Here is a 13,452-nt window from a genome sequence, read left to right on the forward strand (position 1 = left end):
TCAGATTTATCACATGAATGAGGCCACCATATGCTCATTACAGAAACAAGAAAAAGTGATTTGCAAAGCTGTTTCAGAACGTGCTCGAGATAAATCTGTGGTGAAGGATGAAATGGCAGTGCCTGCTGCTGAAATTGTGGTGTTCTTGACTTTGGGCAGCATTTTTCAAAGGCCTCAAGGCTGATCGCCCCCAAGGAGATGGTGTGGTGCCTTAACTCTTCCCAGACCGAATGAAGGGTGCGGGAGGCAGGAGCTCAGCACGTGCCCATCACCTGCAGGGCTAAGTGTGAATGGAGGTCCCCAGCTCGGCCACCTCATTAGCTCTATCTTTCAGTCTCTCAAGCTCGGAGATGGGCTGGGACCCTGGGAGGTAGGCATGGTGCGCGCAGAGGAAGGGCCTGCCCCAGGCTCCAGCCGAGCCATGGACCATCTACATAACTCACCTTTGAAATTCAAGGTTTCTCTCTTAGTGTTTCTAAAAGTTGATACAAATGGGGTGGGGAAGGTCAGAATTAAACTAAGCATCAGAGAGACCAGGCCTTTTATATCTGCGACTTCACTGAATTCTCAGGGCTACTCTGTGAGGTATTGTTAGCCTATTTTCCAGGTGGGAAAACCAAGAGCAGACAGGTTGAACCATGGGCCTAAGGCCGCACAGCCAAGAAGAGGCAGAGTGGGAATTCAAACCTGTCCGTTTGAGTCCACAGTCCTGTTCCTTCTGCCTTCCTGAGGGCCCCTTCGGGTTTTGGAGATTAGGATTTTGTGGTTAGTTTTGAAACAAATGTATCCCCCTTTTCAACACACACACACACACATACACACACACACACACACACACACACACCATGAAATCTACTTGAAAACATAAAAGAGGCCTGGTGACAAGCAATTCGCATCTCAAATGTGTCTAAAACTTTGAGGAAGAGGAGCTGTGGTAGGAGACAGGTGAGCCCAGGCATCAAGGCACCTGAGCTCCAGTCCCACCCCGCTCACTGCCATGTCACCTTGGGCAAGTCACTGACCTCCCCACCTTACACAAAAACATAGACAAAATGTGGGTAGGAAAAGAAAACTTTATGGTCCCCTCTGGCTTTAAAAGCCTCGTTTTCCATCGAAAGATGACTGGATAAAGAAGATGTGGTCTATGTATACAATGGAATATTCCTCAGCCATTAGAAACGACAGATACCCACCATTTGCTTTGACGTGGATGGAACTGGAGGGTATTATGCTGAGTGAAGTAAGTCCATCGGAGAAGGACAAACATTATATGTTCTCATTCATTTGGGGAATATAAATAATAGTGAAAGGGAATATAAGGGAAGGGAGAAGAAGTGTGTGGGAAATATCAGAAAGGGAGACAGAACATAAAGACCCCTAACTCTGGGAAACGAACTAGGGGTGGTGGAAGGGGAGGAGGGCAGGGGGTGGGGGTGAGTGGGTGGTGGGCACTGGGGGGGCGCTTGACGGGATGAGCACTGGGTGTTATTCTGTATGTTGGCAAATTGAACACCAATAAAAAATAAATTTATTATTAAAAAAAATTCTGTTCTTTTCAATAAGGAAATATGACTTTAAACCTGGAATCTTCTAAAGGGAATAAAAACTGTGAGGCCCATGAGAGCAAGATATTGTGCCTCTGTCCACCCACATACTTCCAATAAATCAGGCCCTCCATACATTTTTGTCAAATGAATTGTTCTTAGAAAAGAGGCATGAACAGCCTTCTGTGAGTCCCAAACTGTGTGTAGAAGTTGTTGAAATACATACACCGGGCTCCCACCCCAGAGATTCGGATTCCATAAGTTCAGGGTGGAGCCCCAGAACCTACATATATATTTCTTAAAGATTTTATTTATTTATTCATAAGAGACACACAGAGAGAGGCAGAGACACAGGCAGAGGGAGAAGCAGGCTCCATGCAGGGAGCCCGATGTGGCACTCGATCCCGGGACTCCAGGATCACGACCTGAGCCGAAGGCAGACATTCAACCTCTGAGCCACCTAGGTGCCCCCAGAATCTATATTTTTAACAAGCACTCCAGGCAATTCCAGTGTCATTGCTTGGTGGGCTTCACGTTAGAAACACCAGCCTTAACACCCATAGACTCACCTCGGGGGTTCCAAGAAAACGAGTTCATCTTCTAACTCTGTGAAGTAACCCCAAGGTCCCCATATGGCAGGGTGGGTAGAGAGTCTAAAATATTGATACTGAAGGGGAAAATGACTATGAGGGATCAGGACTTTTGATAATTGTGCCCATAATTATTTCTCTAGTATTTTTGGTACTGCCCCTGACTCTAGCAGAGCCCAGGCCTCCTTGAGGCAAGGGCTGTGCCATATTTATTATCATCTCAGCAACTGACTCAGGACCTCACTGCAGGCAGGTGGTCAGTAAGGAGGGATGTGGAGTAAAAGAGGAGTGAGTTAGCAATCAGGGGAAGGTGAAGTTGGCCAACCTCAGTTTATTGGTCTCAAGAGTTGCCAGTCATCGCCTGTCCACCATTGGGTTGAGAACTTCAAACTGTGGAGAGGAATTTAGTAGGCGTTCCAAGGGGAACAGGGTTCTGAGGGACATGAAGATAGGGCAGCGTAGCACCAGGCAGGGAAGATAAATAATAAAAGGCAAGTAGTCTTATAAATGCCAACCCCCACTGAGTTTGGGTCTCATAGAAGTTTAGAATGAAAGGGGAAGAAATTAAAATTCATTCTTAAGTGTGCATAGAAATGCTACAAACTACCTATTCAAGACAGAGAGAAAGGAGTCAGGGAGTAGGATGTAGGACAGAGAATTAGGGCCATATACTTCAAAGGGACCACAAAATCCCAGAAGGAAGAAGCTTTGGTGGGGGAGACACATCAAGGAATGTCGCACCTACCCACTGGACCAAAAGTGACCCTAGAACTTCTAATGTGGATAGGGCAAAGCAACTTCTGCGGAGGAGCAAAAGATGATTGTGAGCCCAAGGGAGAAATTCCTGGAAGGGTCTCACTGAGCTGTATCTTCCTCTGTTGATGAGCCCAAGAAATAAGCAGATCCCAAAGACATGAGGCCAGGAAAGCATCTGCAGAGTGCAAGTGTGACGCAGCCCAGGGACTGAGGTGGGCCTCCACAGTGGAACCTACAGTGGGAATGTATTAGCACATAGTTTCTAGAAGGCAGAATTGAAAATTCTCTTGGACCTAGCCACAGAGGCCCTCAGGCATATATCCATCTTAAGCGATATTTTCATCTAGATTAGGATTAGACATTTCATCTGGTATATATAATTTCTATTGATGACAATAGCTCAGAACTCTGTATTTAAAAGTATTTTGAGATCACGTTTGGTCTCAGCAGGAAAGAGCACCATGATGGACTAGTAAGGAAGGCTGTGGATGCAGGCGAGGTAAAAAGGCTGTAATGCAACAGAGCTGGGGTAAAGGGGCTGGTGGGATCTTCCCGCCCTCTCCCAGGAGATACCAGGCCAGGATTTAAGAGGTTAGGCCAATTACATTTCAATGAGATCCAAGGAAATCTAATAGTTTTAAGATTTTAAGTCTATATCTTATTATTTTTGCCACCTCAGTTCGCTCTGTAACAGTGATTGCCTTGAAAATGAGAAGAGCCTGTGGTAAATGAACACATTTTGTCATGCTCCACAGACTGTCTTAGAATTAAAGCAACTTTAAGATCTCAGGCAAGTGGTGACAGATGAAGAGAACAGTGACTGGGCCAAATCCCTAAGACTTTGGGGAGGAAGACAGGGAGGTAGGCCAAGAGAGCAGAAGCGCCTCATTCTATTGATAGACACCCCGCCTCTTGACAACCGGTGATCTCCCAGGGAAAGGCAGAACAGAGGCTTTCCAGGGTGGAAGAGAATAAAGAACATTCATGACAGGTTGATATGCATAAGAGACATAATGGAATTGTGGTTTTCGAGGATAAATACGAACGCCACCAGAGAGGAATGAAGAGACGAGGGCAGGAAAGAATTGCTGGAAGAAGAGTCCTTCGTCTCTGGGCTGCAGCTCACCATCAACCCCCACACACACCCTGGCCCGCCTGCCTGTCCCCAGCCATTTAGCTTCACAGGATCTCAAAGTCCCCAGATGTAGAGCTTTCACCTGCCAGTGCCATTGTCACGCCGAAGGATGCTATCTGAACGGAGAGCCTGTTAACCACGAGAGAAGCACGCTACTGTGAGAGATCGAGAGGGACGTGAAAAGAGACAGGGAAGAGAAATGGAGGGGAAGGCTGGAGTCCACGTAGGGGGGTGTGGGCAGCCTCTCAGGACGCATGCCTGCCTCTTGGAACCCTCCCAGTGCCTTAGAAATTCTAAGGAACTGATGGCAGACTAGAACTTGAACACTTCTTCTGTAAGTATCCTCATTTATTTTATGAAAATCCTGATTCCCCAATCCGGGCGTAGTCAAAGTATAACTGCTGCTCTGGAGCTTTCCGTCTGGCGGCATCTATAAGCAATGCAATGGGGACTCTATTCAAAGACTCCGTCCTTTGCATGTGAGGGCATCCTATTTTTTGCAACATTCTTCCTGCTGGTTCCTGGAAGATCTGTGACTCAAGAGGACTTATCAAAAGGTGCAAGCTATAGTTCTCATTTCTTTAGGCAAACAATGCAATGTTTCACTCACTGGAGACCTTGAGAAGCTAGACACAGAAAGTCATTCAAGGCCCAGACTCTGAAGGGTGGGAGTAGAGGGTGCGGGGTTGCAAGAATGTGCAGCACATGGTGTTAAAGCATCCTTTGTGAGCCCGACGCCATGTGAAAGAATTTGTTACGGGGCACACGAGTCGAGTCCCCCAGCAGTTTCTGCAGAGCTCGCAAAGTTCAGTTCAGTAAAGGATGAGGGCTACTAGTTAGCCTTCCCCTCCTAACCCTTAAGTGATCACCCAGAGCCTTAAATCTTAGGCAGAACATGGTTGTGAGTAATCAGTCTTGCTCAAAGCATGACTCATATCCCAGTTCTTATACAGTCCCTGTGGCCTACCTCTGAGTTCTCTCTCCCAGGTAGCCGACGAAGTACTTTTGCCTCACAAACAGGTACATCAGTCCAGCAAAGGCGGCAGGAACTGAGTGGAGAAAGGGAAATGACTGTGTGAGTTTCACAGATGCCAGAACAAGCCAAGTTTAACGTAATATTAATACAGTCATTGTGCAACTAGCGTTGGTCACAAAATCTAGCAGAGACCTCAGGTTCTGGCAGTTGGGGCTGATGTGAACTGTAGCAAAGACCTCGGGCTGATAGGAACCTAGAACTTCAATAATAGTAATGTTACTTTCTATCAGCAGCATGGTACAGTTTACAGAGTGTTTTCCTGCCCATCACTTATTTGAATCCCTTCCACATGATCAGTGTCATCTTTTCTATTCCGGATGTGACAACTTGGGCTCCAGTGGTCAAGGAGCTTGTGTAAGATTGTCAGGGTGTGTGTGTGTATGTGTATGCATGTATGTGTGCATGCGCATGCTTGTGCGCATGTGTGTGTGTGTGGTCCAAGGTAGGGGTAGGAGGAGTCAGACATGAACCCCAAGCCCAGCTCTAGGCTAGCTCTCTTAAAAGCATGCTCTTCCCCCCTGGGACTCTAGGCAGTGTATTGCTCAACCTTTTTTGAACAGTTACTGCCAGTTCAGAAAAGATCTCTAGGGAGGAGGGCGCCTGGATGGCTGCAGTCGGTTGAGCATCAGATTCTTGGTTTTGGTTCACGTTATGATCTCGGGGTCATGAGATCAAGACCCGCATTGCATTCTGAGTTCAGAGAGGAGTCTGCTTGAGATTCTCTCCCTCTGCCCCTCCCCCTGCTCATGCTCATTCTTCTCACTCTCTCTCTCTCAAATAAATAAATAAATCTTTGGGGGGTGGGGAAAGAGATCTTTGGGAAGAAGATTCCCTTTACCATCTAATCCTATGAGGAACAGCCATGAGCAGCAAGGTCCTGAACCTTGGAGCTGAGAGTTAGAAAACCCAACCCCACCAGGACTGCTATGGTCAGGAGCTAATACTTAACTCATCCTACGTTTGAACGAAGGGCTGATTGTGGCTTTCTTACCTATCAGGAATAGTCATGGGGGTGAAATAGGTGCATGGATATAAAAGCAGTCTGAAGACCTCCCAGCAGTATTCAAATGCCAAATAATTACCTTGACAGAGAACTTTTTAATGTCAGGCACTGCCCCAGGCCCTTTGGGTACTTGGGTCTCTAATCCTCCCAGCCACTTGGTGAAGAGCACATTACAGGAAGTCAGTTCACCCAGAGTCACTTACCAGACCAAAAGACCCATGAGGACAGCCATCTTTTGCTAGCCACCATCTCTGTGCTTGGCATAGTGCCTGGCATATACTGGCTTTCAAAAATTATTTGTTAAATGAATTCATAAAAGTCAAGTGAGCCAAGGAAAAGGTTGTTAAAAAGAAAACCAAAGGCCCAATATGGTGTCACCTAGGCCAAGTCCCTAAACCAGGGCTTAATCCTAATCTAACTGCAGTTTCAACTTCCCCCAGAAATTTGGTCTTAACTTGTAGTCAGGAATGTTCCAACAGGAGTCAATGAAGTAATCAGCCACAAGGCCCTCTCCTTCCTTTGAGGAAAGATGAGGTAATCTGTAGGATAAGACCCCCTACTCTTCTCCCCAAGGGAAAGAAACCTTGCCTGGAACAATCCTTTTCTTTCACTAACAACCTTCTTGCTCTACCCTCCTTCCTCTAAAAACCTTCCATTCTGTACAGCCCCTGGGAGCTCCCCTCTGCTTGCTAGATGGGATGCTGCCGGATTTGTGAATCCCTTGAAAAAGCCAATTAGATCTTGGAACTGATTTGGTTGAATCATATTTTTTAACAAGGTGGAATGTGAAACCAGGTTTGTATGATTTCAAAACTGTATTACCACCAGCAGCACCATTCAGAGTGACGTCTACTGGGCTTCTATTGTTGGGCTGGATTAGATGAAATTACCATTTTTGCGGGTCCGAAACAGTCAGACATTGGCAGTTTTATGTGGTTCAATCTAATCTATGCCAGGGAGTGTGACAGAGGCTTTATGCACATCCTCTCACTTAATCACCCTAGGAACTCGATTATTTCTGCTTTATGGATGGGGAAACTGAGGCTCAGGAAGGCTGAGTAACAGCCCAGGATCACAGCAGCAGAACTATCTGCAGTCTGTCAGTCCCCGGATCCGTGTTCTTTCCACAACTGCACCCTGCCTCCCAAAATACTAGTGTTACCGACTGGTAAGAAAACCAAAGCACGAGAGAAGCTGCTTCTGAGGTCCATCCTAGGGTCTGAAGGTCACAGAACTCTCACAATTCACAGTCTGCTCTGGCGAAGTCTGCCCTGGTTTGTCCCATCTGGACGGCTCTGCTCTAACTCACCAGTCTGTGTCTCCATGGGAGCTAAACAGAACACCAGTGTGCACAGGAGTCATGGGTGGGAATTGGCTGTGCTCGCTGCCCTCCTGCAGAGACTGGTGCCTGCCTCATGGACCCAGGCTGCTTGGAACAGCAGAAAGGGCATGCTGGATTCAAATCTGGACTCAAAAATTCTGAGGGTTTTTTTTTTTAAGATTTATTTGTTTATTTATTCATGAGAGGCAGAGACACAGGCAGAGGGAGAAGCAGGTTCCCTACAGGGAGCCCGATGTGGGACTCAATCTCAGGACTCTGGGATTACAACCTGAGCCAAAGGCAAAGACGCTCAACCACTGAGCTACCCAGGTGTCCCTGAAAATTCTGAGGTTTGAGCAACCACCTGATCCTCTCGGGCTGGGGCTCTTGCTCCTGTAAAGTGAAGGGTCTGGGCTAGAATGATCTCTGAGGTTCCTTTTGACTAAAATATTTGGTAGTTGACAATAGTCCTAAGAAATGATGATCAAGGTGGTTTAGCACCACCTGCAGCCCAGGGTGTGATCCTGGAGACCCTGGATCGAGTCCCATGTCAGGCTCTCTGCATGGTGCCTGCTTCTCTCTCTGCCTGTGTCTCTGCCTCTCTCTCTGTGTGTGTGTCTCTATGAATAAATAAAGTCTTAAAAAAAAATAAATGATGATCGAAGAGGGTCTACTGACACGTTTGTCCCCTAGCAATGCTGACATTTATTTGGGCAGAAGTGTGGTTCTAGGACTTCAAAACATCTTCAAACTCCCTTTGTATTTATCCAGCTAGAACAACTCTAGATTCATCTATATCAAGTATCATCTAAGACAGAAAAGGAGTCATAACTCCTGGTATGAGCCTAGTTTGACTTGATTTTTCAAGTTATCCCCGACATGTTTCTTATTTTACTCAGGATGGATAGTGGTAAAAAAAAAAAAATAGTGAGTAATGACAGCCTTATGGAGCACAGAAGGAGGCCACATGGTGTCTCTGAAGGAGTTTCTGCTGCCATCTCTCACCTCTGCTCTCTGCCACTGCACCTGATTCTTTTCCTTCCTGGCATTTCTCACTTTCAGCAGTAACTTACCCATTAGTTTTTTTCCTATGGTTCATCTCACTGAGTGCTATGTGCTCCACCACCATCTCTTTTATCTGTCACTGTGTATCCGAGAGCAGGGCTTGCCACATAGTAGGTGTTCAATGTACAGGCAGTATATACGTGAATAATGCAGAAAGATACTTGTGAAAAATCCAGGATTGAACCCAAAAGACCTGGGCTCTCATCCTGGCTCTTCTTTCACCTGCTGTGTAACCTTGAACAAGTTACCTTGTTCCCCTTGAACCAAAGTGTCCTCAGAGATAATAGAGGGAGATAATATCCACTCTACCTATAAAGTAGGAGTTAATGCTAAGGATTACACAGTCCGTCAGAGGACACCAGTGACCTTTTCTCATGTACACACCCTGCTGGGCCACCGTGTGGAAGCTGGCCAGGTCACGCCAAGCTTCCACAGGCACAGTGCCAAGCTCCAAAGGGAACCAAAACACACTGGCTTCCATTTCATTTTAAATCAACTCTGGGAGTCAACCTGCTAAAGTCAGGACTGTAGGCTGCTGATAACCCGGGAGAAGGCTGCAGACCTGAAGTCCAGACCGTGGCTCTGCAGACACATGCCCAGCAGAGGACCGCCACACTGGAAGCTTATTAGCAGAAGCGCCGAGTGACAGCGGTCCCAGAATAGATCCCTCAGGCGCTCTCATTTATAATGCCCTTGTATCTGAGCTAACACTGCTTAAGGATTCTGAGTCACATTTAGCCTTAAACCACCCTTGTCAGCGCAGCAGCTCTCAACCAGCCACTGGGGAGCAAGCATTAGCAATGCATTATCGCACCCGCTCCGCCCGGGCACAGAGCATGCCTGAAACACGACCTCCCGAGGGTTCTCACCTCTCCAGGGCTTCACAGCTTAGAGCTGGAGGTCAAGCAAAGTCTTTTCAATAAAAAAACCTGCACTTGAACCTCCTCAAGATGCACATTTCAGAAAGAGAACACGCAAAGAGAAGCCCGAGTTACCTTGGCTGCAGAGGAGCCCCGCACTCCAGAGCACAACAAGGAAAGTGGGATACGCATCTACACAGTTTTGGCTGTAGAATAAAAAATATGAGAAGAAATATCAGAAAAACAGGTTACTGCAGCATAGTCTAAAATTACCTGAAACCCCAAATTGATCATCAGCATCCCACATGAGGCAGCAACTGCATTCATCATTCCACCGACATCTACCAATAAGACACGGCTGCCACCTCAGAAACAGGCAGTGGTACGAGGCAACCACATGTTCAGAATCCATTTACTCCCTTCCTCGGTGAAGCCAATAAGAGACTTGGTTTCTTGATGGATTCATTTTGGCACGGTTCCTGTTCCTGGCTGTGCCAAAGTGCTTCTTGGAATTGAAAAGTGAGCAACACAGACAGCAGGGCTGTGGCAGCTTTCAGGATTTGGGGGGTTGGGTGTAGGGGACAGGAGCCCAACTGAGGAAGACTTTGTCAGACCCACAGGCTGGGCTGGGGAAAGAAAGGTAAGCTTCAACCATTAGAGAAACCAGGGTCGACTCAGAAAAGCTGATGCACAGAAAGGTCTCCTGCTACGCATGCAATTACAGTGTGTAGGGCTCAATCCTGGTTCCTGTGGCCTTCCCTACAGTGTGTAGGGCTCAATCCTGGTTCCTGTGGCCCTCCACACCAACCCCCGTGCTGGTATCTATACCCTATGTTTCCTGTAAATTCACTGCGGTCCTGTAAGTGTGCAGGAGTAACTGCAAACATTTTCTACAGCTGCTAACAGGTAGCCACAAACTCAGTGGCTTCAAACAAGACACACTGTCTGGAGGTCAGAAGTCCAAAAAGGGTCTCACTGGACTACCATCTAGGTGTGTCAGCATGGCTGCAAACCTGCTGGAGACTCTAGCAAAGATCTGTTTTCTTGCCTTTCTCAGCTTCTAGAGATCACCTGCATTCCTTGGCTTGTAAACCCTGCTAAACACACCAATTTTTCTCCCTCCTTTTTCCACATCTTTTTTTTTTTTTTTTAGATTTTATTTATTTATTCATGAGAGACACAGAGAGAGAGAGAGAGAAAGGCAGAGACACAGGCAGAGAGAGAAGCAGGCTCCAAGCACCGGGAGCCCGACGTGGGACTCGATCCCGGGACTCCAGGATCATGCCCTGGGCCAAAGGCAGGCGCCAAACCGCTGAGCGACCCAGGGATCTCCTTCTTTTTCCACATCTAAAGAACCCTGTGATTACATTGGGTTCCTTCCAGATAATCCAGAATACGCTCTTGATTTCAAGGTCAGCTGGTCAGCAACCTTAATTCCTTCTTGCGGTGTAACAGAGCATCTTCACGGGCTCCCAGGGTCAGAATATGAATATGTTTGGGGACCTTTCATTCAGCCTACTGCAACTACTTTCATTTTCACATGAGAAGCCGGGGTTTGGAGAAGCTGAGTAACCTCCTCACCATCACGGAGAGACAGAATGGCAAAGCCAGGATTTGCATCCTGGTCAGTCCAACTCTAGAACCAGATCTATTACCTCTTCAACTACACTAAATAAATAGCGAGTGTCCTCTTGAGAATTTTACAGTCTAGATCAGGACGATCAATACGTGCGTCCATGGAAAAACAACCTCACAACAGGTGGAGGCATGAAGGGGAATAGAGTGGAAAGGGCAGGTGACTAGGATGTGGTCACTGACCTGACACTGACCAGTTGTCTGTCAATGGTAAAGCAATCATTTTGGACTTAGTTTCCTTCCCTGAAAAACTAAGACTGATAGTAACTCTAAGACCCACGTAAACTCTAAGAATTGATGCTTTAATGAGGAGCTGCTCAAGATATGGCCCCTGGATCAGCAGCATCAGAATCACCTGGGAACTTGTTAGAACTGCAAATGTTAATGCCCATCTCAGACCTAGAGAATTAAAAGCCTCCGGGGGAAGAGGGAGCCCCTCCAGGTGACTCAGAAGCATGCTCAAGTTTGAAAACCACTGGTTTAATGTAATGTGATGTTCAAACTGTACCGGTGAAAGCAAAGATGCAATTTGCAAAATGTATTCAGCCTTTTATCCAAATTCCTTCCTTGGATTCCGCCATCTGGATCATTCCTGATCTGGTTCTCATGATTTTCCTCCTAAATGAGCTATGAACTCTTGTTCAGGCCGATCACATCTCAGGCCTCACTGGTAGCACTGGGATGACCAGCCCTCGGTCCATCCCCTGCGGAGAACCCAGAGAGGAAACTTTATGTCCCTCCGATAATCAAAGGATCCTCTACTGGAGAAGTCAATGAAATTAAAGGTAAGAAAGCAGTGTATCCCATCCTGGGCTAGAGGTGCAGGGGAGAGAACACAGCCCCGCTGACCTCGCCCTGTGCCCAGAGGGTGCGTGCCCTGGTCTAGCGGACACAGTAGAAACTCTGAAGGGCAGGATCCCTGAACAAATTTATCATTTGGGGAGGAGCACTTAGTGAATAAACAGGTCCTGTATGTAGCTATGGAGCATGAGCATCACATCTATTCTTCTATACTAGAGGCACAAAACCATAGCCTTGGGTTTCCGGACGTCATCCACCTCCCAGTTCAAGAAAACAAGGGAGAACATTCTTTTTTATTTACTTGAATAATGTTCTATGCCTGATGGGATCTAATACCTGATGTTCCAACAGTTTGAAAATCTGTTAATACCAAGATCATCCCGGCCTCCTCCTCATTCTCATGCTTCTGTTTTTGTTTGTTCTTGAGTACTGGTTTCATCTAGATGATGCAAAATTTTTAAAAATTCTTAATTATTTAAGGAATTTGCTCATTAGAGAGGATGGTATAGTAAGGTGACATTGAATCAGTCATTCAATCACTCCTCCTATTATCTCAAGGCAACTTGGTCCCCAATAAAACATGGTCTGTCTGGAGTTGAATGAAACTCTCCCAACTTTAAGAGAATGGGCTCCTCCTCTGGATTTTCAGAATATACCCAGAATCCTGTCCCTTGCTCTGGCTCAAGCCAGTCCTGTGATCCAGGATCTGCGATATGTCTTCTACCCACAGCTCCACGCAATATGTCCCTCCTTGACAAAGGGCCACCACTGGGTTGAATTCAAGTATCTTTGGCCAGTGAAGCAGCTGTCTCTTGAGGTGGAGCCTAGCAAATGCTCACACGGTCTTTAAGGTCACATAGCCTGGGTCTGATGCCTCGTCAACCACGGTGCAAATGTCAGTGCATTCCCTAGCCTCACTGAACCTCAGTTCTCCTCATCTATAAGAGGTGAATGGAGACATTAGTAATTACTGCCTGGCTTGTGAAAATAAAACGAGATAAAGCAGTGTCTGGCTCATAAAAAGCTTTCAATAAATGGTGGCTATTACTGCTCCAATAGCTTCCTTCTTACAATCCCCAGTGGAAATGTCTTTCCTGCTGACAAATTATCATTATTCCAAATTTTCTTTTGTGGAGAGTTTTGTGCCATTTTTTTCTGCAAGACAAAATTGACAAACCCATCTTGGTTCTCATTACTTGAGGTCTAACTCAGAGGTGCTTGCCAGATTTGTTGACAATTCACTGTGTGGCATTCAATTTGATACACTACACTATCAATGTTTTTATGGAGAAAAGGACTCATTTTTTTCCCTTTTGTCTTTCTCCACCTTTGGAAATCAGATACAGAAGTACTTACATAGTGTTTTGTTAGTTTGGATTAACTTAAAATAAGTAAATATCACTAATAATAGTAATAGTACCACTGCAAGTCGATAGAATCAATATAGATCTAGTGCCTTCAAATTATTTACCCACTTAGAAGTGAGTCTGAAGTGGATTTTGAGAGGGGCAGGGGAGAAAGGATGTTAAGGTGGCATTTCCCAAAATGCATTTTGTGAAACACTAAACCTGTGATACACTCTGCAAAAAATAAAAAATAAAAAAAATAAAAAAGGCAGGGGAGGTATATCTGTAGTTTTTTGACTTCCCTTTCTTGGAGAACCAAGAATCACAATGTTCCTCAGTACATTAAAAATTCTCCACATT

The 13,452-nt window shown here is 46.1% G+C and overlaps 1 protein-coding gene across 5 annotated transcripts in view; it reads right to left on the reverse strand.

Moving 5' to 3' along the window:
- ALOX5AP (arachidonate 5-lipoxygenase activating protein) overlaps positions 1-13,452 on the reverse strand; it is a 69,714-nt gene that overhangs the window by 45,943 nt on the left and 10,319 nt on the right. For all 5 annotated transcript variants that reach the window (XR_012016225.1, XM_072795573.1, XM_072795572.1 and 2 more), the window contains exons 3-4: positions 9,446-9,516; positions 4,993-5,074 (exon numbers count right to left, since the gene is read on the reverse strand). Coding sequence is in view for 4 of the 5 variants with exons in the window: in XM_072795573.1 (XP_072651674.1) it covers positions 4,993-5,074; positions 9,446-9,516 (153 nt within the window). In the remaining variant the exon portion in view is untranslated. The remainder of the gene's footprint in view (positions 1-4,992; positions 5,075-9,445; positions 9,517-13,452) is intronic.

This window comes from Canis lupus, chromosome 24, assembly GCF_048164855.1.
Source record: "Canis lupus baileyi chromosome 24, mCanLup2.hap1, whole genome shotgun sequence".
In the NCBI taxonomy this organism is placed as follows: Eukaryota; Metazoa; Chordata; class Mammalia; order Carnivora; family Canidae; genus Canis; species Canis lupus.